The sequence below is a fragment of the Corvus kubaryi genome, unplaced genomic scaffold (assembly GCF_017639235.1).
Source record: "Corvus kubaryi isolate FWS band 111438036 unplaced genomic scaffold, C.kubaryi_AGA036_p1.0 37334, whole genome shotgun sequence".
Classification (NCBI taxonomy): Eukaryota; Metazoa; Chordata; class Aves; order Passeriformes; family Corvidae; genus Corvus; species Corvus kubaryi.
The window spans coordinates 20,591,307-20,617,264 of NW_024581108.1; the positions used below are offsets into that span (position 1 = coordinate 20,591,307).

General features: G+C 40.6%; 2 protein-coding genes across 4 annotated transcripts; one reads left to right on the top strand and one right to left on the bottom strand.

Annotated features, from left to right (window-relative positions):
* Window positions 1-936: 936 nt before the first annotated feature.
* Window positions 937-2,793, bottom strand: LOC121665869 (cytochrome c oxidase assembly factor 7). Of its 2 annotated transcripts, XM_042030713.1 has the most exons (3): window positions 2,597-2,793; window positions 2,379-2,519; window positions 937-1,532 (listed from the first exon to the last, which is right to left on the bottom strand). In XM_042030713.1, the coding sequence occupies exons 1-3, from the start codon at window positions 2,700-2,702 to the stop codon at window positions 1,084-1,086; spliced, it is 696 nt and encodes a 231-aa protein (XP_041886647.1). In that variant the 5' UTR covers window positions 2,703-2,793; the 3' UTR covers window positions 937-1,083. The 2 variants fall into 2 exon arrangements, with proteins under 2 accessions (XP_041886647.1, XP_041886648.1); XM_042030714.1 differs by lacking the exon at window positions 2,379-2,519 and having other exon boundaries at window positions 2,597-2,786.
* Window positions 2,794-5,643: 2,850 nt separating this feature from the next.
* On the top strand, window positions 5,644-25,701 carry ZYG11B (zyg-11 family member B, cell cycle regulator). 2 transcript variants are annotated; one of them, XM_042030708.1, is made up of 14 exons: window positions 5,644-5,750; window positions 11,422-11,587; window positions 13,964-14,718; window positions 16,714-16,854; window positions 18,088-18,264; window positions 18,431-18,495; window positions 19,074-19,173; window positions 19,254-19,304; window positions 19,829-19,990; window positions 20,096-20,143; window positions 20,766-20,963; window positions 21,057-21,109; window positions 21,352-21,449; window positions 23,690-25,701. In XM_042030708.1, the coding sequence occupies exons 1-14, from the start codon at window positions 5,748-5,750 to the stop codon at window positions 23,878-23,880; spliced, it is 2,208 nt and encodes a 735-aa protein (XP_041886642.1). In that variant the 5' UTR covers window positions 5,644-5,747; the 3' UTR covers window positions 23,881-25,701. The 2 variants fall into 2 exon arrangements, with proteins under 2 accessions (XP_041886642.1, XP_041886641.1); XM_042030707.1 differs by lacking the exon at window positions 5,644-5,750 and adding an exon at window positions 6,557-6,598.
* Window positions 25,702-25,958: the final 257 nt, after the last annotated feature.

Consider the following 25,958-nt stretch of genomic DNA (forward strand, 5'->3'; position numbering starts at 1 on the left):
GCCTGTGTCACCGCTGTGCTGCTGGGGTTTCTATTCCAGCAGCAAACACCTTTCCCAAGAACTCTTGTTAAATTGGAAGAACTGCTTTAATTCATACATGCAGCAAGATTCCAACAACTCTTCCAATTGTGGCTACGGCCAAATTAATGTTGCTTTTAATCCCACTTCACTTATTTCAATTGTGAAGTTTGTATGCCAGAGGATTCATTTTCTGAGTAGTAAATTTACAGGAAAACATACACACACATCACAAAGTTCACATATATTTACACAACCAAAATTATAAAGGATCCTGTCAGTGCCTGAATACATTTACACACACTGCCCTGCTTATTTAAACAGCTCTTTCAGAATCTGTGTTTGTATATATATAGGTTATGGATTTGAGTCCAAGATCTGATGAGTTAGCACATTGTTCCCTAAATCTTTATTAGAAAAAATAGAACATAATGTTTCAGAAGCTGGCAGGAAAGTAAAACAATTTGTGTGTGATCAAATAAGGGGCAATCACGTGTGTTGGGAGAGCAGCCTAAAGCACTCAGGCACATATGACAGGCAGATACACAGTCACAAACCAGTTGGCAATGGGAGGAAGTAAGGGAGCTAGGAATAGGCCTAGACCTACAGAATTACAGATGAATATCCATACCTTAGAGCAGCTCACCCAAGTGTGCAGCTACCTAAGTTCTGCAAATGCTTGTGAGAGAGATGGAACAGTTCTGACTGCCCAAGATGGGATTACCTGCAATTGTGACTTCTGTGTGTTAGAAGTGGTCTGAGCACTTGATGCTGAAGCACTGGACACAAAAGAGATCCAAGGGGACAAACTCCCAAAAGACCACAAATTTTTGGCTTCCTTAAAAAGAAGAGAAGGATCTAAGCAAAACACTTACGAACTTGTGTGTTCAAAAACATAGAAAGGCACAGCAGAGCTAGTCATTTGTTGCATCTGCAAAAATATAATTTTATTTACATATCCAAATACAGGACATTTACTTAAGTGAAAACTGTATGCTCACAATTTAAATAACAAGTTCACTTGCCATTTAAAAACCACAGTCTTAATATCTGCAACTGCCAGTTTTACACCCCAAATGTTAGAGAACTTGCAGCTTCTTTCTGTTCTTTATGCAACTGTTTAGCCCTGTTTTTCAGATCCTCTGCCTTAGCATCATTCTTCTCAACACCATCTCCCAGTTTGTACATGCGACTGGCGTTGGCACAAGCCCATACGTGCCCCAGTTCACAGCCTTTCAGCGAGTACTTCAAGGCGTGGCTCATGTCCTTGGGCACCCCAGCTGCTCCCTGCAGGTACAGCACACTGAGGTTGAAGCAGCTAGGAGCAAAATTGCCATCACAGGCTTTTGTGTAATAGTCTCTAGCAGCAACAGGGTCGGGTTGATCATTGTTGGCTCTTCCGTCCTGGGCCAGCAGCCCAGCACTGTGACACGCATTTGCTGACTTCTTCCCACCTTTCTCACATGACTTCATGAAAGATTTGTAGGCAGCTTTCAAATCTGGGTCGAGTCCACCTGTCAGCCAAGAAACAAAACATTACTGCGAGGACATGCTAGAACAGCTGGGAGCTTTCTGTTTTGCAGAATGCTTCCCACTGGAAATACAGCATCCATCACTTTAGATACTACAGTCAACATTTAGGACTTCAGAGACACTACTGTTGTTTCAGTAACAAACACTTTACCAATGTATTTAAGTTAGGAAACTCCTCTGCTCACAAGTAATCACAAAAGCACCAGCAACGAAAAAACAACCCAGACCCACAAAACACTCTTTCCATTACTACATTAATGGATTTAATATCTTACACTAGGCAAATATTATTTTGCCAGTATACCTACACCAAGATTGTTACTAGTTTTGAACTACAGTAAAATATTGTTCCTTACTAGTACTGTCATTTGGAACATCTCTCACTAATTTAACTGCTTTCCATTACTGTACCAGTAAATACATTTTGAGCAGACTTGGGGACTACTTACGTAAGCATGTAACTAGTCTGTGAGTTTCTTTATTTCTTACTTTCTTTCACTGAGAATAGTCCGACAAGACGAGATGTTAAGAATTGAATAAGCAGTAACATTGTGCACTGGCTGTACTTACCTGTTAAACGGATGTAATAATAATAATAATAAAAAAAACCGTAGTTAACATACGGCTGATTTTTCAGAAGGAAGCAGCTTAAGATTTCCCATCCTCCCCCCACTTTTATGAGGTGACCATGAAAGGGGCAGGACCGATAATTGCTCCTTCAAGGTCAGGACGAGAGGCAGATGTGAGGCTGGCCGGGTATTGGATAGGTTGCCCGGGGAGGCGGTGGAGTCACCTGGGACCCGAGGGCGAGGAGCCCCCCTGCCCACCTTTGCCGAGGGCCTGGTAGGCCCCCAGCTTGTAGCAGCTCTCGCTGTGCCCGTGCGCCTCGCAGTTGTCGCGCAGCACCCGCGCCGCCGCCACGAAGTCCTTCTTCACGGCGTCCAGGTAATCGGCGAAGCGCTGACAGCCTGCACGGCACGGGACAGGGGCTGAGCCTCCCGCCGACCCCGCGGGGACGGGCGGGGAGCGGCGGCGGGGCCCTTACCGTCCGGATCCTTCTCCCTGAAGCACTGGTAGCTGTACTCCACGTGCAGGTTCTCTAGGTACGCCCGCACCTCCTCCTCGTCCGCGAAGTTGATGAACCCGGCCATGGCCGCGCTGGCTCACGGGGCGATAGCTGCGGCGGCTCCCGCGAGCACCGAGCGTTCGGCTCGGCCCCGCCCCCGGGGGCCGCCCCTTCCCCGGCCCGTCCTCCGGCCGCCCCTCCAGCCGCTCCTCCCGCCCCTTTGCCGGCCGCTCCTCCGGCCACTCCCCCCGGCTCTTCCCCAGACTGTCTTCGCGCACCTTCCTGCTCAGCTGTTCTCATTACGCTTTCTCCGGTGCGCCGTCAGCAGTACCGCTCCGTCCCGGGGTCACCGGGAACGCAGACAGTTCAGCAGTTTTAAGCGCTAACACGCTGTTAGTATTTTACTTTCAGAGTTTTGCACCACTGGATGCGTATTCCGGAGGTCTGATTCAGCACAACCCATAAACTGAGACATGACAGTACGTTAATTGCGCTCTGCATGGCCTTGGAGCCGGGGCTGCTTTCCCCATTCCTCAATCTGCCTCCTGCACGCTTTTGTCTGGATTAACAGCTCAATAATTTCCAACTCTGTTTTAGAACAGGGGTGCTGCTGCGAGAGACTGCTCCCAGCCACTGCTCCTTTCTGTGGTACCACAAAAGCTCTCACAGCTGCTTTTTGAAGTACTGGAACCTGCACTGAGCAGGCAGTGCCAGGGGCACTGGAAACACCCAGAGACTGGTAAGCACTTAACACACAACGAGCCCTGGTTCTCCGAGGATCTGAAAATCACAGAATGGTTTGGGTGGGAAGGGACCTTAAATATCTTCTTGTTCCATCCCCCTGCCATGGGCAGGGACACCTTCCACTAGAGCAGGTTGCTCAAAGTCCCATCCAACCTCGCCTTGAACACTTCCACAGATGGGCACCCACAACATTATGGGTTAATTTAACCCAAACATGATAACAGAATACCTATACAAAACATGGCACACTATCCAATTCCAGCAGTTCTGAGCACAAACTGAATTTTATGTGAGTAAAGTAGCACATTAGAAATCTGTGTGAATTGCTTATAATTAATCTGAGTTTGAGTTAAAATAAATTTCAAAGAATATTTGCAAATGCTTTGTCCCAAATTACTTCACTAGGATAACAGTGGCTTGTCAAGTTTTTGGGATAAATAAAACTCAGTTAAATCCTGTGCTGAGTCTCCCATAGGAAGAAGCCTGATTATTTATTAAGGGCTAGAACTAATTGTGACCAACCATCTCCAGCTGGACTGGCAGCAAACCCTGCCAGGTGTACGGCTGAAACACCAGTTACAACTTCTAAAGTATTTCCTTAAAACTTTTCAGACTGTTCAAAATTTGGCTTGCAGTTAAAACACATTTTCTATACGAAGCTAAAGTCTTGTTTTCAGTATGTATTGACCAAAACCCACTGCCACGTGTGTGAGACGGCAGGAAGAACATACACATTGTTTGGCCTATGCTGGCTGCAATCTGGGAATGTTTGTATGAATCTCCGTTCTGGATGGGGCCTTTGGAAGATGAACTGCTTTTGTACCAACAATACCGTTTCTCTAAAATCCAGCTTTGAAAACATTTCAGTTTGCACAGGCTCAGTAGAAATTCCTTGAGTTTGTTAAAGTCCTTGAAGAGTCTGCTCTTGCTGGGATTTTGTCTTTGCAGTTTCTGAAGCTAATGTTGAGCCTGTGCCAACTCAACCATATGGCTGCTCCATACCAGGAATGGAGAGGATTCCTGAGTACAGCGGGGCAGGCCAAGAACAGGCACTGGGAGCAGGGGGTCAGTCTGTCACTGAAAGTTTTCACTGTCTGAGACCAGTTCCTATCATAAATTCGGGAGATGAGACATCTGGTGATAGGTAGGAGTGAATCAGTGAATTTAAAAGATATTGAAAGAACAGCCTGGAATCTTGCAAAGACATTATGAAGTGGAAGAAACACGTAATGGACTAAGAATAATAGTATGAGCTGCTTCCTTATCTAAGATAATATCTGTGTCCATAATTATATAAGTTGTTTCTTCTAAGCAGATTAGGTTTTAAAGTGGTTAAATTCAGAACATAAAGATTCTTAATTCTGTGCTTGTCAGATCCTGAGCATGTAATTTATTTTCTCTACGTCAGCAGCCTTATCTAAAGAATTAGAACTACAACTGAGCTTTGCTATGTAGTCCTCAAACTGGTAAAACTGTGTTTCACAGTATTTATAGAATCTTTTGCCATCTTGTAATGACAGAAACATAAATAATTTTAGCAACTGTTACTTAATATTTATGTGTCTTGCTGGTTTGCAAACAACAGTTATTCAAAGCTTCTGTATGTAGAATCAGCAACTCTTTTAGAGTAAACTCTATATAAAAAATAATTTTATTTGGATAGGGTATTTGTATAATTCTTTATTTGTATCCCGAAACAAGAAATAACTGTATTCTTTTGACCAACAGTACCTTGTATGTATTGGTTGGGAGACAGGTTTTCTTCACTACTACTGTATCTGAAACCTGAAATTACTTTGGATGGAATGGTTTATGTTTATGGCAAAGCTCCCCCCCAAAGCAGGCGGCAAAACCCATTGTACTGGTGTAGGTTATTATTCATATTACCAGAATAAACCAGTTTGTGCAGGAAACGCTTAAATTGCAGAGGCTTGTGAGCACGCAGCGTGAAGGTGACGCCAATTCACGGCTGTGCGAGGTCCCCAGGGGCACAGATCTACTGCTCACCTGCTCCAGCCGGGCGCTCACCGGCGCCTCAATGTTCCCGGGTCCTGGCTCCCCTCCCGGAGCAACCAGGCCGAAGGAAATGTCCCACACACTCGTAACAAGTGAGGCCGATGCGCTCTGCTGCGCAATGGCCCCTTCTCCCCACACCTCGAGCCTTAAACGCCGACGTTGAGGCTCCGCTCACACAGCCCAGACGAACCTGTGCTGGCGCAGCCCCTTTAAGGGAGGCGGGTTCCCGGCCGGCTGAGGCAGCATTCACTTCCAGGTCGGGGGGTAAACACGGGGGAAGGGAGGGAGGGAAAGAAAAAAAAAGAAAAGAGAAGGAGCCCAGCGACGGGACCGGCTGGCTGGGCGCTCGCCGGCGGCACCCAGCGCCGCGATGGTGAGGGGGCGGTGAGGGGCTGGTGGCGGCGGACAGGGAGGGAGGGAAGGAGGGAGGCAGGGAGGGAAGGGGAGCTTTCCGCCTGCAGCCCCGGTGTGCCGGACCCGGCGCAGGTAGCGGAGGTGACCCCGGGGAAGGGGCCGCCATGGCGGCGGCGCGAGCCCGGCTGGGGGCTCAGGCCTCCCCTCCCTGCCGCCGGTACCGCGGCCGGGCCGGGGCGGCCCCGCCGTTCGTTGTGTAACCGCGGCGCTGCCGCCCGTTATGTAAAAGGGCGCTCGGGACCCGGCGGACGGCAGCGAGGGAGGCTCGGTCCCTGCTCGGTGCTCCCTGGTGTCCCCTGGGCGCCGGGAGAGCGATGACGGCAGGCCCGGGCCCGCCGCCGTGACCGGCCCCTCAGAGCACCGTGCGGGGCCGAGCACCGGCAGCCGCCAGGGCGGAGCGGGGCAGAGCCCCTCGGCCGGCCGGCCGGCGTGAGGGCACCGCGGCGCAGCACAGCCCAGCCGCCTGTGCCTCCTCCTGCCTCCTCCGGCCCCCCTGCAGCACCTTCCCACTGGGAATTGCTTTGTCCAGGGTCCGTCTGGAGGAAGCCGTGCCAAGGCACGGTGCGTGGGCCTCGCTGAGCTCTTCCAGCACGGAGCTGCCAAAAGAACAGCCTTTCCCTGCTCTAGACAGGCCGGAGCAGAACATATGGGAGCTGTTTGGATTGCTGCTCTGCTCCAGACATGAGTGTGCATATTTGCTTTTCAAGGACTAACAGGAGCTTCCTGGGCGATCTAGTCTCATCTATTGTCATTAAAAGCCTCATTTCGGTCAATCCCCTAATGAAGTTATGTATCATTATTTTTGAAGTAGGTACGTTTTGTGCCGGCTGTTCTAATCAGTGAACTAGGGTAGAATTTCATTGTTTAACTGTGTACTGGTGTCTAAATTTATGGCAAAACTTCCAGTCCATGGCATTTCTATGTACCTTTTTGCTATGCTCGCAGTGTGCTTCTCCTTAACGGCTTTTTTCCGTCTGTAGTTTATATTCGCTGTGCTGTATTTATTTATAGGTAGCATTTGTATCTCTCACCTTTTGATCTTCTAGCTAAGAAAAGCTGGGTTTATGTCCTATTCCCAACGTGCTTTTCCTCCCCAGAGCATTCTAGTAGCTGTTATGTTTAAACTGAAATGATGAAGGTATCTCTTAACATAAGTACCCCTGTGAGATCTCCCAAGTGTCTTGAAAGTGACATAATCGTTCCTTACTTTTTTTTTTTATGCTTCTCCTGGCATCTTCTTTCACTGCTTCACCTTGTTTTCTTGTGGTTCAGCACACCACTCTCATTCCACTCTCTATCATTCCTAATTGATGAACTCGTATCTGAAGTTCTTAATATTAATCTTGAAATAAGTGGCCTTACTATGTCATTTTCATGTGATACTATTTAATTTTAGACCTCTTGTGATCGCTGCTGACTTCGTATCTGTAGCAGTTTTAATCAGTATGTTCCCACTTCTTGTGCCAGAATAGTTAATATTAAATTGGAGTTTTGAGCATAATCCTTCCTTGAGTCTGGCTAGTAAATCACCTACTTCAGTTTAATTCCATTTAACTTAATTTAAATAGGATAACCATAAAGCTTTCTTAGTAGCATAAATCATGAAACAGTTTATTTTTCACTGCCTTTCCGTTATTAGCACTCAGAAGAATTTTGATGGCTGCTGCTTGAGTTGCTATTTCTTAATTGTTTTAAGAATGTTCATTTTAAGAAAGTTAGTAAAGTTTTGGGGCTGTGGAGAGGTGGAAAGCAGCTGGGAAACATGGTACATCCAAACCAGAGACTGAGGCTCTAAATTACCTCTTATTTTTCTGCTAATGTTTTGAGAGAAATGACTGCCATAAATTGAAAAGTCCCTAACCCTGTACCCATCTCCTCCTTTGAGAATTCAGAGAGGGAAAAGCAGGTGGGTCTGGCTTACAGAGACTTTGCATGTTTGGGGTTTGTCATACTGAGTTTGCAATTGGGTGTAAAAGTTGGGGAGCACATCATAGACATGGTTCTGTTAGAGATAAAATTGGTATCTGTTTTCCAGTGTTACATACTGGCTTACTGAGGGTGAAAAGAACCAACCAAAACAAAACACTACTGATGGGGGAAAAAAAAAAAAGATTTGGTTTTTAATGAGCCTGAGAGCCAGAGCCTGTAGGAACTGAATCTGTCAGGCTGGAGTTGGTAGGATCACAACCCCTGTAATGAAAAAGGCAGTGGAATTTAGGGGGTTTGTTTATTTTTTTTTTTTTTTTTTTTTGGAAAGCTAGATTGTAATTACTGACAGAAAACAGCAACTGTCACAACTGAAACAACTGTTTCTTATTTCTTTTTAGGTATTGTTATATAAGCAGGTGCTTGCCTGGTGATGCTTCCCCAGAGGAACAGGATTTTGTTTTGATACTCACACTCAGCTAGTTAATCTAGGCTTATAATGTTGGGTTTAAGAATCTCTAACTTATTCCCGGTGCTTTAATATGTTGCCTTAAGCTCTTTTTGCCTTTTGACTGCACTTTAAAATATGTGTTAAATATATTCTAGTGGTATTTAAAGCTGATTCATGGAGTTCTCAAAAGAAAGTGTGGAGGATAGCGTTCTTTGGGAGGACCTTTCCAGCTGCCCTGGCGTGAGCTCGAGCTGAACTGGGAACATCAAGTTGAAGCAGGTTTTGCATTTCAGTTCACCTCTGTATTGGATTACTGTTAGAGGCTGGTAGCCAGGCAGTTTACCCCACTCCCCTGCACACTTTTGGTTTGCCTTGATTATACTGAGCACTTAAAAAGGTTTTTTTCAAAAAATAATTAATTTAAATAAGCCTTTAAAAGCCCATCTAAATGCAATTATTCTACTTTTTATGCTGTTCCATAAACTAGCTAGGTTTTAGATGTGTCACATTATTCTCATAATATATGTTTTAGTTAATGAAGGCACCCCAGCTTGCATCCTGTGATGCATAATTCTGTATTTTGGGGAATTAATTTTTGTATTTGTTTCCTGGCTACTCAGTTAATTTGATGGAATGAAAGAAACTATGAGGTTAATTGAAGTATCAGATAATTAAGATGACTATGAAAAAGTAAACTACCATAATGAAAGTTCCACTCAAAAACTGCTGAGTGATGTTTATTAAATTTTTAAAAAAATTTAAAATTTAAACACTGTGCAATGGTTGACACACGTGTAGTATCTCATTAGACAGAAAGTGATCTGAAAACAAATGCCAGGTTTGTCTTCAACCCGACATTCAAAAGCAGAGCTAGAGAAAGGAACTACTTAAATTCTGACCTTCTAAGAGCTTAAATACAACTTTAACTGGGCAATATTGTCTTTAAGTAAAGAAAAGTGAGAAAAGGAATGCCTCCAGCTCACATAAAAGGCTTCCAGACTGCGTTTGAGCTGTTCTATTTCAGTAGCAGACAGTCTAGGAAATTGTTTTTAGGATGCTTGTCACTGGACTTTATTAGATACAGATAAAAACATTTTGCTTGTCTGCCCAGGTTATCTCAGGAGCCTTTGTGTGAGGTGTTTTCTCAGTTTTTTGGCAGCAAGTTGAAGAAATATTACAAATGTCTCCTATGACTGGAATGAGTGGAGTTAATAAAAATGGAACTGTGTTGTTTGCAAGTGTAATTGATCCCTGCTTGTGGTTTTTGTTCCTTGATTGTATGGAGATACCTTGTATGAACTTCCAAAGGGATTATATAAAAATTAAACCGGCATTTCCAAAGGACAGATTGGCCACTCAGAGGTACTGGTTGAAAAAATAGTTTTCTGAGTCATATGCCAGTGGCCTATCTGCAGGGCTAAAAATTCTCATTGAAGTTTGCTCACTGATACATAAAAGTGTTTCAGCTTTTCTGGCAGAAAGGAAGGAACAGTTCCAGGAGGAATGAAGAGAGCCAGTATTGGTTTTGTCATCTTTGAGCATCAAATTAGAAACACAAGATCTCATGGGAAATGTGGATGTCTTTGCTTCAGTGGGAATGATTTTCGTACACCTTTGAATAAGGATTCTGATTTTTGTTTGACTCATCAGCTGTCATATAAGCCCTGGGTATATGTATTGATATGAAGTTTAAAAAAAAAAAAATTCCCATTTCGTATTAAAAATGTACTATTTTAAAATAATCAGGCATCGTTGCACACTACAAAGAAACAAAAGACATTCACAATTCCAAATTCTGTCCTTCCTTTTCTTATCAGTTTAAGATTGGAGGCAGCCAAAATTGAAGTTTCTGGTATGGGAGCAAGTTGCATCACAAAGTAACTCCTGTTTTTGCATCAATACAATGTAATAATAAAGCTTAAACAAATAATGAAACTTAAGCACTTAGCAAAACTGAGTTAAAGGAATGAAAGTTGCATGTCAAAAGCTGCAGAAAGAGCTTGTATTTGAATAATTTGGAGTATTTCTTTCCCAAGCCTGTACTTAAGTCTTCAGGAGCTATTAAACTGCAGTCTCTAATTGTTGTCAGTACATGATTCATTGAAGATAGGCTCCATTCCATCTTTGCCCTAATGTGGTACCTCCCAGTCCTCAAATATGTGCACCTTATTTTAGAAGACATATCTCTGTAAACTTATTTATACTTCTTCTGTATAACCTTTTACATATTTCAGTACTCCTGTGATCAGCATATTAGGCAAGTGAAGCAACAGAAGTTAAACGAGCTGGGAAAGAAAGGTGAAATGATCCAGAACTTTCAGTATAAAAGGGAAGCTACTATTTTTCCTACAGATGAGATCTGACAACAGTTGATGCTGTTATTTTCAATATTGTCTGGGGGAGTATGTACCAGTCACTCGGCCTTCTTTTGTGTGGTGCTGAGGATGATTCACACTGCTGAGAGTCATTCTTTATGTTGATTAATCTGTGTGGCTGAAAACAGTAGGTTATTATTAGACGTGGAATAAAAAAACCCTTTGAGATTTTCATGTATCAGTATACAATCTCAAACTCTGAGGGAAGAGATCAAGTTTATATTCTGCCTTGTCCTTTGTACCCAGACTTCTGCTATAAATGATTCCCAGGTGCACAGCGCCTGGAAGGAGGAAGAGGATTACTGTAATAGATGTTAGTTTATTGCTGCACAAAATTTGGAATTAAACCAGTTCTTTTTGGGTTTCCTTTTTTGATCTGAAGCTCTAGCTGCCAGTTTCAGTATCAGAAATTGCTCCCGTATCTGCAATTTATCCGCAGTATCTGCATTTCTTACCTAGGTTGGTAGTAAATTTCTGATATGGGTTGACTTAAATGAAAGATTAAAAGAAATATTTTAAATCCAGAAGTAAAATTTGATTTTTAAGTTGTCTTTCAGTCTGTTTTGATTGATTAATTCCCAGTAGACATAAATTAAAATTATTTTTCAGCAATTGCTTTTCTTCCTCTGGGAACACAAGTAGGGTTCAAGCACAGCAGACGTGACTAGATGTGGTTCTGGGGTGACAGGGGAAGGAGGCTCCCATCAGTTTGGCCAGTTGTTCATTGTGTGACCTGACTTTGTGTGCCTCTGAGGGAGACATCTCCTCTTGTAATATTTGCCAGACTAACAAAAAAGACATTATAGAGTAATGGAAGGTTCATAGAAAGAATGACTTGACTAAATCTCCTTTGTTTCATTGTGTTTTGCATATGACAGGAGGAAGCTTCTCCATATTCTTTACTTGATATCTGTTTGAATTTCCTGACTGCCAACCTAGAGAAGTTCTGCACAGAAAGGCAAGATGGAACGTTTTGCTTGCAGGAGCCAGGAATGTTCCCTCAAGAAGTGGCTGATCGACTGCTGCAGACAATGGCATTTCATGGTAAAAACAATCATTTGTGGGTCATTGGTGAAAATATTTCACCAGAATGTGACAGTGCAGTTCTGCTATATTTTCTAGTAGAATCTGCTGCTGCAGCTGTTAAAACTGTTCTGTAATCTCTTAACAGAAAATTTTTGTTCTTTTTGCTTTTCACAGCTTCAGCTGAGCTTTGCATTGCCACACAATCTAAATAGAAAGCTCTTTGTCTTGGTTTATGATTTTAATGTTCCTTTAATTTAACATTCTTTAATCTTCTTTCAATCACTTCAACAACAAAAAAATTGATTCTACTAGCAACAATATCTCTTGAAGAGCATTTAATTGAATTTTTTTTACTGTGTGCCCTTGTAATTAAGCTAGAAAATAACCTTGTGATTCATTAAAAGTTTCTCATCTCTTTTAACACTTTTATTGAAATGCAATTATTTGTTTGAAAGCACTCAGTTTTAGAGCAGTATAAACACCTTATGGTATTCTTATATTTTGTGTACTGGCTTACTGGTTCTCTGTCAGCACATCTCTGAGGAGAGGGCTGCCCTCTTGTTTGCTTGCTTTAAGCATGATAAAATTTGTATAATAAAACGTCTTACCATGAAAAAATGAATGTACAGAGTATGCTAGAGAAGAGGTAAGAGACCCGTTCCTTGAAATCTTGGAGACTTCTGTTAAAAAATGAGACATGACACTAGAAAAATTACTGTAAACAGACCAAATACCCTATCCTATACATGCAGATTTTATTTGGGTCCTCCTGGGCAAGTACTGGTGTTCTGGTTTTCTCAAGTTGTTCTGGTCAGAAATAACAAAGGAATGGTCCTAAAAAAAGATAAGCTCAAAAAAAAATTAATCTTTAGTATACACTACTTTCTGATAAGGAATTATTTAGAGTAGTCCCAAGAAATCAGATTCAAGGAAACCGAATTACCAGAAACTTATTACCAGTGCTGGCAATGGTGAAGACACTTCCAGACACCAAAATGTCACAAACACACAGGGTGCAGGATGGAAGAAAGTGCGTGGCAGGAAAACATGGTGTGGCTAAAGTAGGCCAGGGAGAGAGCTTTGGTCCTTAAATGAAGAGATAAGCAAAAATTAAGAAGTAATTTAGTGATACTTTAACTAAACTATAATTGTATTTATTGCTTTTACTTTTTCTGCTGCATACCAGTTGTTTCATGCCATATTTTTACTTTCCCCACAAAAGAGGAGAGTAGTCCCCTGACTATTTGGTCAGAAATGCCTGAACCATTTGCTCCTTAGAAAGGTCTGCAGATCTTAATATTAATTTGCCTTTGTCACAGAGGCAATTACTAGTCCATGAATTAAATCCAAACTGTAGTGGCAATGATGTTATTATTCAAATATATTGAATTTTTATTTAATTTGCTTTGTTAAATATGTGTGAAGATACAAGATTAAAAGCCAGGAGTGTTGGCATTTATAACCCTATAGAGCAAAATTAGGGCATGTTCTTCCTACTCCTTTTGTGTGGATGCTTGTGCAACTGTACCCTTCTCATGGCTTTTTGTAATCCTTCTATTGATAAGACACTAAGATTTCATATTGGTATATTCAATGCATTTTTGATAATTCCATGGAGGGAACTCAATGTATTGTTTCAGTTAGGACGTTGCCAGTGTTTTGCAAGAAAAGGCTACTTAGGCTTTCTTTCTACAGAGTAAAAAGATACTAAACAAGATTGTTGCTTTTTCTTTTTTTCACTGCTGTCTTCTTCTCCTTCCCACCCTTTCCTTGCCCTCCTCTTTCTATTCTTTGAATCACTTCTTAGGTTTCTTTCTCACATTCAGCTTGTTTCTGAGCAACACTCCTACCTTCTTCATATAGGACTTAATTAGCTTAATTTAGTATTGATCCTACTTATGAATTCAATCAAATGCTAGATTGTTTAGTTAAAGCAAGATGAGAATAGGTCATTGATAGGTGGTGCATTCTTGAGGTTAATGGAACTGTGGCCAAAGGAGAATCACACTGAGAAATTTTGGAATTCTGTTTTTAGCACACTTCTAACCAGTTCAATGAGAAAAATACAGCAAATGAGGGCAGCAGTCTGATTGTTTTTGAATCATACCCATAATTTATTTAGTGTGTACCATTTTCTGAACTAAACAGGTAACTTGCATTTACTGCTTCTTAATTTATCTGTCCTATTCTTAAACCTGGAATTTTCCAAACATGACGTCATAGTCTTCAAAGTGGAATCTCTAATGTAAGATTTTGGAATCGGTGTCATAATGATCCAAGGCAAACTACTTTGTAATTAATCTTCTCTGCTAACACTTGGTACCCTTTGGGTTCTTAATGTTGAAGTGGTGTTGTGTAACACTGGAACCAAGCACTGATGCTGTTTTCCAACAGGGCTTCTGAATGATGGAACCGTGGGCATCTTCCGAGGCAACCAGATGCGCTTGAAACGAGCCTGTATCCGCAAAGCCAAAATCTCAGCCGTGGCTTTCAGGAAAGCCTTCTGCCATCACAAGCTGGTGGAGCTCGATGCTACAGGGGTAAATGCAGATATAACAATCACAGACATTATCAGTGGACTGGGCAGCAATAAGTGGATCCAGCAGAATCTGCAGTGCCTGGTGCTGAACTCACTGACTCTTTCTCTGGAAGACCCCTACGAGAGGTGTTTCAGTCAGCTGTCCGGGCTCCGCGCGTTGAGCATCACCAACGTGCTGTTCTACAATGAGGACTTGGCAGATGTTGCTTCACTTCCCAGGTTGGAAAGTCTGGATATATCCAACACCTCCGTCACTGACATAACAGCACTCCTCACCTGCAAAGACCGGCTCAAGTCTTTGACCATGCACCACCTGAAATGCTTGAAAATGACCACAACGCAGATTCTGGATGTTATAAGAGAACTAAAATACCTGAATCATCTTGATATTTCGGATGACAAACAATTCACATCGGACATAGCTCTTCGTTTACTGGAACAGAAAGATATCTTGCCTAACCTTGTGTCTTTGGACATTTCTGGAAGAAAACATGTCACAGATAAAGCTGTACAAGCATTCATTCTGCAGCGGCCCACAATGCAGTTTGTAGGACTGCTAGCTACTGACGCCGGCTACTCAGAGTTCCTAACAGGAGAAGGAAACCTGAAGGTTAAGTGGGGGAATTAATTTCACTGAAAAAATACAATGTGTAGGGAAAATAGAACTAATCATTTGTAACAACTGTGTGTCTGTGTTTTGGAAGGAGGCTGTAGGTTCATTTTTTTTTAACTGTTAATTTTAATTACTGGATTTAGGTGAAATTCCTACTTAATTTTGATGCAAACTGCTAAAGTTACGTAATACTGTATATATACATATACTTGTAAGAAGCATCTGTTTTCTGTGCCTTTTCAATGAACCTTAGATCCTGATTTAGCATATCTAAGGGAGCTGAACTTTGGTCTGAATTCACTTACTGGGATAATATTCTCTGGATTCCAGACAGTATCTGGCATAAGTCAGCTTTGTGTAAGGGGTGGAGGTAGAATTTGCATGAGCTTTGAGCAGGTCGTGATTAACACGGTAGATACAATAAAGCTGAATAACTCAGCTGCTGTTACGCTCCATCACCAGTGCTATTTCCTCTTACGATATTTCTACCCATCTTGAAAGGTCTTCTGGTGATGAATACAACACCTAAGAAGCAATAACTTAGGAAAGACTTCCTCTTCTTCAACAAACCCTCAATTACTTAGCCCCTTACGATGAGATGATGTTTTCTGAAGTGCATTTATTTATCTTTTTGAGGCAGGCAACAAGACATCATTCCCTGTTCTGTAGAATCCAAATGCAGTTATTGGAGAATGAGTGGGTTAGAATTAATTCAAAAAAATACGTTTTAGACATGTCAGTGGTATATCATCTTTGACACTGAGTTTTCTTTCCTGCTGTGCCTTGAAGATGTTGGAAACTGCAGAAGGAATGAGGAAGAGAGCCTAATGTGTCCATAGTTTAGTGTGTCTCCTGTGCAAGTTGAGTTTTCCACTTCAGTTTTAAAATTCAAAATGCTCTTGTTATACGCAAGCGGAGTAACACAGCTACACAATTTGGTATTTTTTTTCCCCTGAAATATTTGACAGTTGTTAAGAGCCAGGTCTCTTGAGTACTTAGTTGTCACAGCTGATAGCAAAGTGTCTGAATGTTGAAATGCATAGTTGGAGAAAGCAAGTTCCCGTTTGGTGTGATGAAGTACAGCATCAGGAGGTTATACCTCATGTTTGGTATAAAATAATACAATGTAATCCCTGCTGTTCAGAATGCGTGCTTCATCGAATTGTCTGTGCCATGAAAAGGCAGGAAGGAAGAAGGTTCTAGTAATGTGAAAGTCACAATAGACTTGTGGCAGTGTGGTTAGCAAAATGCAGTTTGCGTTATTTCTTTTTTTTTTTTTTTTGGTGGCCTAAATTCATTAGTAACTCTACTGAAATATTCAACTGCTTAGTCTAAATACTGTTTAAGAGTAAACAAGACACAGAACTCTTGGAAACAGCAGAGGTAAAATATTACTGTCTTTACAGCAGCCCTGTGAAGTTTGATTATGAACACTAGGCAGATATTATAGCTGAGAACATTAAGCCAAGTGGAAATTTTTCATGTAGGGTATAATTGGCTGCACAACATGTCAGTAAACAGGGTTGCCCTGTTCTAATCAGTGGAGAGTATGAAACAAAATCCAAGATGGTATCAGTTTGCTCAGGCTGTAATAGATTCCTGATATCACAAGTTTCAAAGAAATATGCCTGTATACAATACTGAATGCACAGAATGTGACACTTTAATCTATGAACATTTTGGTTTTTTTGTATGTGCCATGTTAAGTAGAACAAATTGTGCATGCTGCCCTAAGAATTTTAAGAAACAGTGATTGCAGCAATGATTGATTAAATAGTAGGACTGAGGAACAAACCATCTTTGGTTATACAACTTACAGTTATAAACAGAGAAAATAATAAATGGAAAATAGAGCAGGCTGGCAATCATTTACTTACTAAAGGACTTGGCCAAATCACTGCCTTTGAAACTGCAGCTTTGCATTTTTTGAGAATGAAACTTTGAAAGTAAAATGATGACATCTTGAACTAAAGATTATTTCTGTGTTCACAGGTGTCAGGAGAAGCAAATGAAACTCAGATTTCGGAAGCACTGAAGCGTTACAGTGAACGGGCCTTCTTTGTGAGAGAAGCACTCTTCCATTTATTCAGCCTGACACATGTAATGGAAAAAACTAAGCCTGAAATTTTAAAGGTAAAATAATAATTTTGATGATTCTCCTGTGCTGTTCCTGATCTCATTCCCAAAACCCTGATATAAATTAGTTTATAAGCTTTTAAGTTTTTGGTTGTGTTTTGTAAGATTCAAATTGTAATGTTAAATAAAAATAAAGAACTGTTTAAACAAGAGTGATGTAGAAGATGCCCTGTAGTGTTTTATGTTAGGCGAAATTGTTCTGTACTAATGGAAATTATCTAAATTTAGTAGCATGTAAATTAATTTTTTCACATAACGTTGAAAATGATATGAAATATTCTTCAGATGCTGAATTCTGTCATTAGATCATATCTGTTTGGGTTCAGATCAAAGGTCTGTCCAGTCCTATTCACCAGACACAGCAGTGCCTTCTGCTGATGCTCACAAAACAGTAATAATAAGGAAAGAATTCAGTGACAGTTGTCTCTACTATCACCCTCCAGTGTGGTAACAAGTGAATGGATATTGTTAGTGTTCTGTATGGGGCTGTAACCTGGAGCCTAGAAACTTCCTTAGAAATCCATTCTAGGCATTGGTTTTCCATGTCTAGAACACCAGTGATGGTTTGTTTTGTCGTGATCCTAAAAAGAGGCACCAGTAGGACACATGGTTTTTCTTTTTCTTATCCTCTTTGATCTTGAACAAGTGGCCTTAAATTTGCTGGCATCAATATCAAAAAGACTTTGTCAGTCAATAATCAACCAGAAAAATATTATTATTAGGTGATTAGTAGGTGAGATCACAATCAACATACATAGACAAAAATGTGATTCAGGAGGAAGCTGCAAAAGATCTATCCTGACCTAGCAGCTCTGGATGTGATTTGAAATGGCTCATCACCAAACAACAAGCCACTACATCGCTATCATTGCAGTGCATACACTCTGTCCTGCTTCATTCACCTCTGAAAGGGTTTGGTGATTGCATCCCAGACTGGGTCTTTCTAGGAATTTCTTGCAATCTGTGCAGCCTCTTCTTTGAGAGGTTGCTACAAGCTGTGCAAAAGGACTTGGAGCAGTAGAAACTGCCAGCTTTATATCACTGAGCAGAAGGAAGTGTTATTCCTTGAGAATTAAAATTACACCAGATGGATTTCTCACTCAAGTACAAGGGAGGCAGGAAATGGGTGCTGTGAGTCATTGTTGTGGCCTCAAGCAGGAGGCAGATTGTTCTTGAGGTCTGTGTGCAAATGTGTGAGCAGCTAACGTGGGCCAAACTGCTGTGTTGCAGCTGGTGGTGGTTGGCATGAGGAACCACCCGCTGAACCTGCCCGTGCAGCTGGCAGCGAGCGCCTGCGTCTTCAACCTGACCAAGCAGGACCTGGCGGCCGGAATGCCCGTGCAGCTCCTGGCAGACGTCACTCACCTGCTCCTCAAGGCCATGGAGCACTTCCCAAATCATCAGCAGGTACAAGGCAAAACTTCTCTGCTTTCTCTGGGATTCTGTCTTGTGGGTCTTAACAAAAGGTTTCTCCACGTGCCAGACCTCATGGAAAAATGTTTAATGATTCATAGCAAGAAAGTGTTCTGAAATGTGTGTTTCTGATGAAGCAATTCTTTTTCATTTCTCACAGCTGCAAAAAAATTGCCTTCTTTCACTATGCAGTGACAGAATCCTTCAGGATGTCCCATTTAACAGGCAAGTTTTAGATGTCAGTTAAAATGAGTTGTAGCATTGCAGAATATTTTTCTTCAGAAGCTTTGTTTCTGGTCCCAGTTTTGCTCAGTTTAAATCATTCCAGTGTGCTGAATTTATCTGGCCTATATTGTTTTAGGCCTGTTGACCCAAATATATACCATTGAGTATAGGTCTGAAAAAATCCTTTGCTATACAGGGTTTTTTTACTTCACCTGGACGGGTCTGTCACCAATTGCATGTAACAGAAATCAGGATTTCTCTGGGGTTGCTTTTTGCAGACATTTTTCTACTCAAATGTTTTGTCCAAATACTTTGAAGTGTGATGATCTGATGTTTCAGAAGATTGTGCCAAATTTTTCTTCCTTTCTTGGAAGCAATTCCTGTGCACTCTGATACATAATTAGAAGTCAGAGACCCTAAGTCAACATCTTAAAGCTGATAGAGGCTCATACAATACCTCCAATTTCACTATCTTTCTACTTTTGATGGTGTGAAGCATACTTCTGTTGTCTGTGTACATCTTTCCTTTACTAAGACTTACGAGACTTATGAAAATTAATTTTATTTTTAACCTCCAGGTTTGAAGCAGCCAAACTTGTTATGCAGTGGCTGTGTAATCATGAAGATCAAAACATGCAAAGGATGGCTGTAGCCATAATTTCCATTCTTGCTGCAAAGGTATGGAGTTAAGCTTCGGGATGACAGGATAACATTTCTCAAGTCTAAGAAATTGTTGATTTGGTTTTGTTTGTTTCCAGCTTTCAACAGAGCAAACAGCTCAACTTGGTGCAGAACTCTTCATTGTTAGGGTAAGTCAGATACTTTCCTGCCATCCCAGCTGTTCATACTAGCAGTATTCCTGAAGATACAAAGTAAACAGAAAGAGATAAAATTCTAAGAACATATTAACATGTATCCATGTGAAAATTGTTTAGAATGTAAGCAAGAGTGGAAAAAATTCACACAACTAATGCAAAGTAAAATAGCAAGACATATCTTGATTTGAAATTCATTGTTGAAGGTAAAAGATGCTCAGAAGGAGAATATTTGAAGTAAATACTGCTGTAAAGGTTCAGAGTTCTGTGGATGGCTTTGTGCCATCTGTAATAGCCCTACACATGTAATTACTGTGAAAACAAAGGAATTCCTTTAGCAGGCAGCCAGTTCAGAGGGGAGGTAAAAAGTTTAATAGCTGTTAAATTTTGTATAGTTTGACTCTAAACATATAGATCTTTACTCTGCATATAAATGACAGCTATGCATTGCCCAGTTAGTGCAGAAAGAAGCAGAGGAGCTAATACATACATTGATATTTTGATATTTTTCCCCCTAGCAACTTCTACAAATAGTTAAACAGAAAACAAATCAGAATCTTGTAGATACCACCCTCAAGTTCACACTGAGTGCACTTTGGAACCTCACTGATGAATCTCCAACGACGTGTCGGCACTTTATAGAAAATCAAGGGCTAGAACTTTTCATGAGAGTCTTAGAGGTGAGGAGGGGGAGCTTGGTGGTGGATTATCAACACAAGTTTATAATTAAAGCTGTGTCAGTAATAATCATAAACGTTTACCTGGTTCGTTTCTTTTATCCACAGTCTTTTCCATCTGAATCATCCATCCAACAGAAAGTTCTTGGACTTCTGGTGAGATGAAAAAAGAAAAAAAAAAGTCTGAAATATGTACTTTTAAAATTTAAATTTGAAAGGGTTTTTTTTTACTCTATGTTAATCTGAAAAATTCCCTAATATTTTTTACGTTCTTCTTTAATCCTTGTAGTGTATATTATTCACAATTTGTTTTTGGACTCTTCTATGTTTCTTCAAGAGTTATATTGAAGTTGATGGTTACAGTAAATAAAAAGAGCTTTTAAGAAAGGAGAGTGTGGCTTCACATGAGTCCAAATGCAAAAAGTAGGTTAAAAGTCAGTGGAATGCAGAATTTTGCACCGCTGAAATTTTTTGAAATTGTGCTTGACAATGTTAAAAACAACCTTTGATTTAGTGTAATCTACCTGTTAATGGCATAAAATCACTTACAAGAAAACCTCTTTGTTTTGAAGCAAATTCCTGCATTAGACTGGAAAGGTTTCCTAAAGCAAAAGTAGTATTTGGGCATGTGGTGGTCAGCTGGGTGTATGGAGGTCTCATCTGAGTGTTCATATGTGTCTACTCACACAATATAGTTCAAGTTTTTGTTTGTCTCCCTCACGCAGTGATCTTTCTGTTGACGTTTTCTCTTTCTTTATGATTATTTTCCCCATTCCAGAATAACATAGCTGAAGTTAAAGAGCTCCATTCTGAATTGATGTGGAAGGACTTCATAGACCACATCAGTAAATTGTTGCACAGTGTGGAGGTGGAAGTCAGCTACTTTGCAGCAGGGATTATTGCTCATCTGATATCTCGAGGAGAGCAGGCCTGGACATTAAGTCGCAGCCAGAGGACATCTCTCCTTGAACAGCTGGTACAGAAATGATGGTGAATTTTATCATAGTCTTTTATATTTTTTTCAATGTTTGTATTTAACAATCAATGTTCTTGGTTCTGTATTTTACAGCATACTGCCATTTTGAATTGGCCAACCCCAGAATGTGAGATGGTGGCTTACAGGTAAGTATTGTCTTGTAATCAAGAGTATGGAAAACAAAAAAAAAAGCATACCACGTATCTATTATATCTGATTTTTGCTAGCAATTCTCTTAAACGAGTTTTAGATGCAGCAGACCAGCCTCTTAATGTTTATCGATGTCCCCTGCAGTTAACATATGGCTGAATGAGCAGACATGTGACCTCTGAAGTAATAATATTTAGTAGTAAAGCAAGTAACTGTTTCTCTCCTTTTTTTTTAATAGGTCTTTCAATCCGTTTTTTCCACTGCTTGGCTGTTTCATGACACCTGGTGTCCAGTTATGGGCAGTGTGGGCCATGCAGCACGTCTGCAGCAAAAATCGTATGTATTAAGAGAATATTACCCTTAAAATTCTCTTGTTTTGTATGTTAGTCACTAGCATGGAGTGGGAAAAATAAGAATTTCTGGGGTATTCACTCCTAATCATCTGAGAAACTACATTTGGGGCTTGGCTAAATGTGGCAGAAAGAGAGTAGTAAAAGTTCTTTACATCTCTTCTATTTACTGCAATTTTACTGTTAGATGCATAGTATTAATTCCAAAATGTGGATTTGTGAAGATTTAAGTACATTTTTTGCTTGCACATGTGTTTTTATTCAAATAAAATATGCAGATACTAATGATAGGCAACAAATTCCCTTTAAATTAAGAACAATGACCATAGCAGGTAGCAGTGTCTTACTAGTAGAACAGAAGCTATAGTTAGTCCTCATCTCTAATTGCTTTTTTGCACTAACTTGCTGTGACACAGAAGTCACTTTCTTAACCTGTCTTTCCTATCTGCAAAATGAGAAGTAGTAATGCACAGGTGTTGGAAAAGGAAATAAATCCCCCAACCATAACTAAATGTAGGAGGGGACTAACCTTCCTGGCTTTTAGTACTTTTTTTTTTATTTCTTTGACAGAAATTTTTGGCATGCATATGTCTAGATAAAGCAGATTTCTTCTGAAGTATTGAAAGTGTTTTCTGTGCAGTTTTCAATCTCCTTGATGGCAGCATATCTAGGCTTGTTTATTTCTGTCCCATAAATCACTGTTTCTGCAGGGATAAGGCATCTATTCAGGACCAACCAATAACATGACATAATATATAAATGCACACACAACACTGTTTTGCTGCTCTTCATAGAGCTCATAAATATAATGAGCCACTGTTCCCAGGGTGCTGTCCAGAAATCTGTGAAGGTTTTCACATTGAAGTCAGACTGTTCTGACAAAGTTGTTTTACTGGTCAGACTCTGGATAACAGATTTTAATGTCTCTTTGTGTCTTGGTCCTGTTAACTTAGTATTGTCCTATTTGTTCTATTTATTTTTGGTATTTTGTCTGCCCTCACCTCTGAGCTTTTAACATGCTACTGCAGTTTGTATTGGCCTACTCCTGATCTGAGGCCAAGGCAGAATTCCTGAAGTTTAGTTCTGATGGTAATTGATGCCAGAGGCTTCTGGACAAAGTTACAAAGAAACCAAATGTTTGGTAGCAAATGTAATAACCTACTCTGAGAGAAAATGTGTTTAATTCTGAAATATGAAGTATTTGGAAGGAAAATCTTCAACTTTTGGTGCTTGGCACCAAGAAAGCTTTTATTAATCCTGGAGAGGAGATGCTTTTTATTTTGATCCACTCCTACAGATGACAGTGTAAAATAGTCTAGAAGTAATTGGTTTTAAATTTTTTGTGTATTTTTTCTCCTTCTTCTGGTTGTCTATGTCATAGTCACTCAATGAGGTAACCTAACTAAAATATAAGTAGCACTGCAGTAAATGTGATCCCCAGTGAAATGCCCAGTGTCAGCATTTAAACAAGTCTGGTGTTGCATCACTGAGATGAGTGGTGTAATTGGGCCCATCTGAGGTAACGCCCTGTGGGTTGCATTACAGTCATCCTGACCTTTCCATAACAACTTCTGGAGCTTGCACATTACATTCACCATACAGCTCTTTTTATAGCTGTTCCCTGCTCTTAATAATGCTGCAGCTGATGGAGATGTGATTTCAACTTGTTGAATTCCAGAATGTAAGTGGAAAAATCCCTGGAAAGGCATTCATAGCAGCTTATAACTAATTAGAGGCCACCATCAATATATTTGGCAAACTATTGGAAGGAACTAGTTCGTATTCACTCTCCAAGCCTGGGCAAGTGATGTAGTGTTCTCATACCGTTTTTTGGTAACTGTTCTGTACCAAGGTTTTTGGGAAAGGTGCTGATATTTACATGGATACTCACAGACTCTATAGTGCATTTGATTCCCATTTCTTCTGGTTTATGTGCACTTTAAATGTGCACAGAGGAGGTGGGGGGAAGAGAGAATACATATTACAGAGCACTTTCCAGTCAGCTGACACAGACGTGGTAGGAGACCTGATTACAGTTGGAATCCTGCCCAAATAACTCTGTTGTGTTGTCACTTGTTGAAGTATTGATGCACTTCTGTGGACACTTTAGGGAATGTCTTAAATACTGCCTGGAGACAAAAGTGAATTTGAATCAGTGTTTACAGTATCTGCTACCTTTACCCTAGATAATTCTGTTTTTAACTCCCTTTTTATAATCTATTACAGCCGCCAGATACTGCAGCATGTTAATTGAAGAAGGTGGTTTGCAGCATTTGTACAACATCAAGGAAAATGTCCACACTGATCCCCATGTCCAAAGGATTGCAATTGCCATCCTGGATAGTTTAGAAAAACACATTATGCGCCATGGGAGACCACCACCATGTAGGAAACAGCAACAAACCAAACCAAACTGAAAGCTGCAGGTAGAGGAGTGTAAAGTATTGTCTCTGTAATAATCCTCTCTGATATGTGTGTAGTTGGAGTAACTTATAATATATTGGTCACCATTAAAGTGATTTGCTGGTAACTGTGGTACCCAAACCATGTGTGGTAACCTTGCTGAACGTCACCTTTAATGGCAACCTCGTACACAACTTGTAAAGGGTCACAGCTTGAGCTGGTCATGCCTGTAGGGCTAGTGCTGGCTACCAGGAGATAGAACTTGTACAGATTGATATGCACAGCTGAAAAGAAGACTTCAAGGAGTATCTTGTTTTGTGGCTTCTGGGCGAAAAGGTTATTCCATCCCTGTGACTGCTGTTCATAACACTGTTCACCAGTTTGGTGTTTGAATAGAACTGTGTGTGGTTGTGAGATCAACACTTACAGATTAAAACAAAAGTCCATGCATGCAGGTGACAGAGACTTATAACTAAGGCGACCAAAATGTCCATTGTCTCTTAGCCCTTCTAGACCCAAATGGGGTCTTCAGCTTCCTTTTCCTTTTGCCTGCAAGCCATGTTCTTTTGTTTTCCTTACTGCTGGGACGATGCCTTTTACATTTCTCCAGAGTCCTCCCTGCTCCTGTCAAGGTGGGGACCAGCATCACATTCAGGGAAAGGGGAAACCCACTGAAGTAAAGCAGTAGAAACAGAACTATAATGCGACAGTACTAAAAGGATGTTTGAAAATTTACATTTTAAACCAAGAATGGGGTTTTGTTGTTGTGTGGCTACTTTTGGTTGTGTGTGATATCTTTCTTTTGTTTTTAGAATACTGATGGGGATAGGAGAAAGCTCATTAGAGCAAAATAACTGACATGACTTCATCATGGAGGGGGTTGCATGTACTCATAGAAGGCTGGGATATTTGGTCACCTTATTTATAAGAGACTAATGATTGCTCTCATTTTCTGTAAATATTCTGTCAGTATTGTGCAGTGAATTATATTTCCAAGCCGTCACAGTGAGTACAAAATATCACCCAATGTTCTATGTAAGCCCTGTGTCAATTGCATTGTTTTGTGGAGTGTGAAATTTTACATAAAGATGCTAATTGTATCAACTTTTTCTTTCTTGGTTACCTTTGGGTTTCAAACCATGTGTTGAATGAAACATATTGCACAGTGTACAGATGCCTGATACAATGCAAGTGATGGAAGCAAACTGCATGTCCATTCAAATTGAATTTAATTTCAGGTGTTGTTTTTGTTTATCTGCTTAGTCTCCCTATTTCCATGGCAACTGGTTGATATTCAGAGACTTCTGTAAATATTGGATAATTGAATTTAAAAAGAAAACTTATGTTTGGTACCTTACTAGCAGAGATGGCTTCTTCATGATGACCATATTTTACTATTTTTAAGTCCTTTCCCTCCCAACTCCCATCCTTCACATAAAAACACCACCTCTAATCTTCAATAACCTAATTATTATGTATTTCAGCAACTTCAAAAAGGTACTGATCCAGTAATTTAATCAGTGTTGTGTAATTGTTTTTTGTACAAGAGTATAATTTGGCTGGCATCATTTTCATCTGTGAATCTGATTATATACTGTTTTCTCAATTCCAACAGAAATTCAGCTGGCTGTAGCTTTGAGTTATGAAGGTGGTTTAAAAATTAAAAACACCCTACAGGCTTTTACCCACCACCCTTCTGAGATGTCTGCTATGGGACTTCTATGGAATTTCCATTACATGAAATGGAAGACAAAACTTGTCAAAATTGGTGTCAATAGAATAATATAAATCAATTGCTACAAGATTTTAAAATAAAGATGACAACTCTCCTTACAGTGCTGTCTTTTCCTAATAACAGGAGAACTTGCTGAAGCAACTTAACTTAAAAAAACCCCCCATAATCTACTCCTCTGTGCAGCACAAAATGCAGTGATGATACTGGCATCAGGCCAGGTGTCTGGGAGACATGTCACTTCATGAAGTTCTGCAACAGCAAGCACAGAGGTGCTAAATACCCATCTTCTTTTGCTCCCCCATGCTTCAGGCAATTAGTGAGCAGAAGTCTTTCAAGCTGAAAACTCTGCATGCCTAC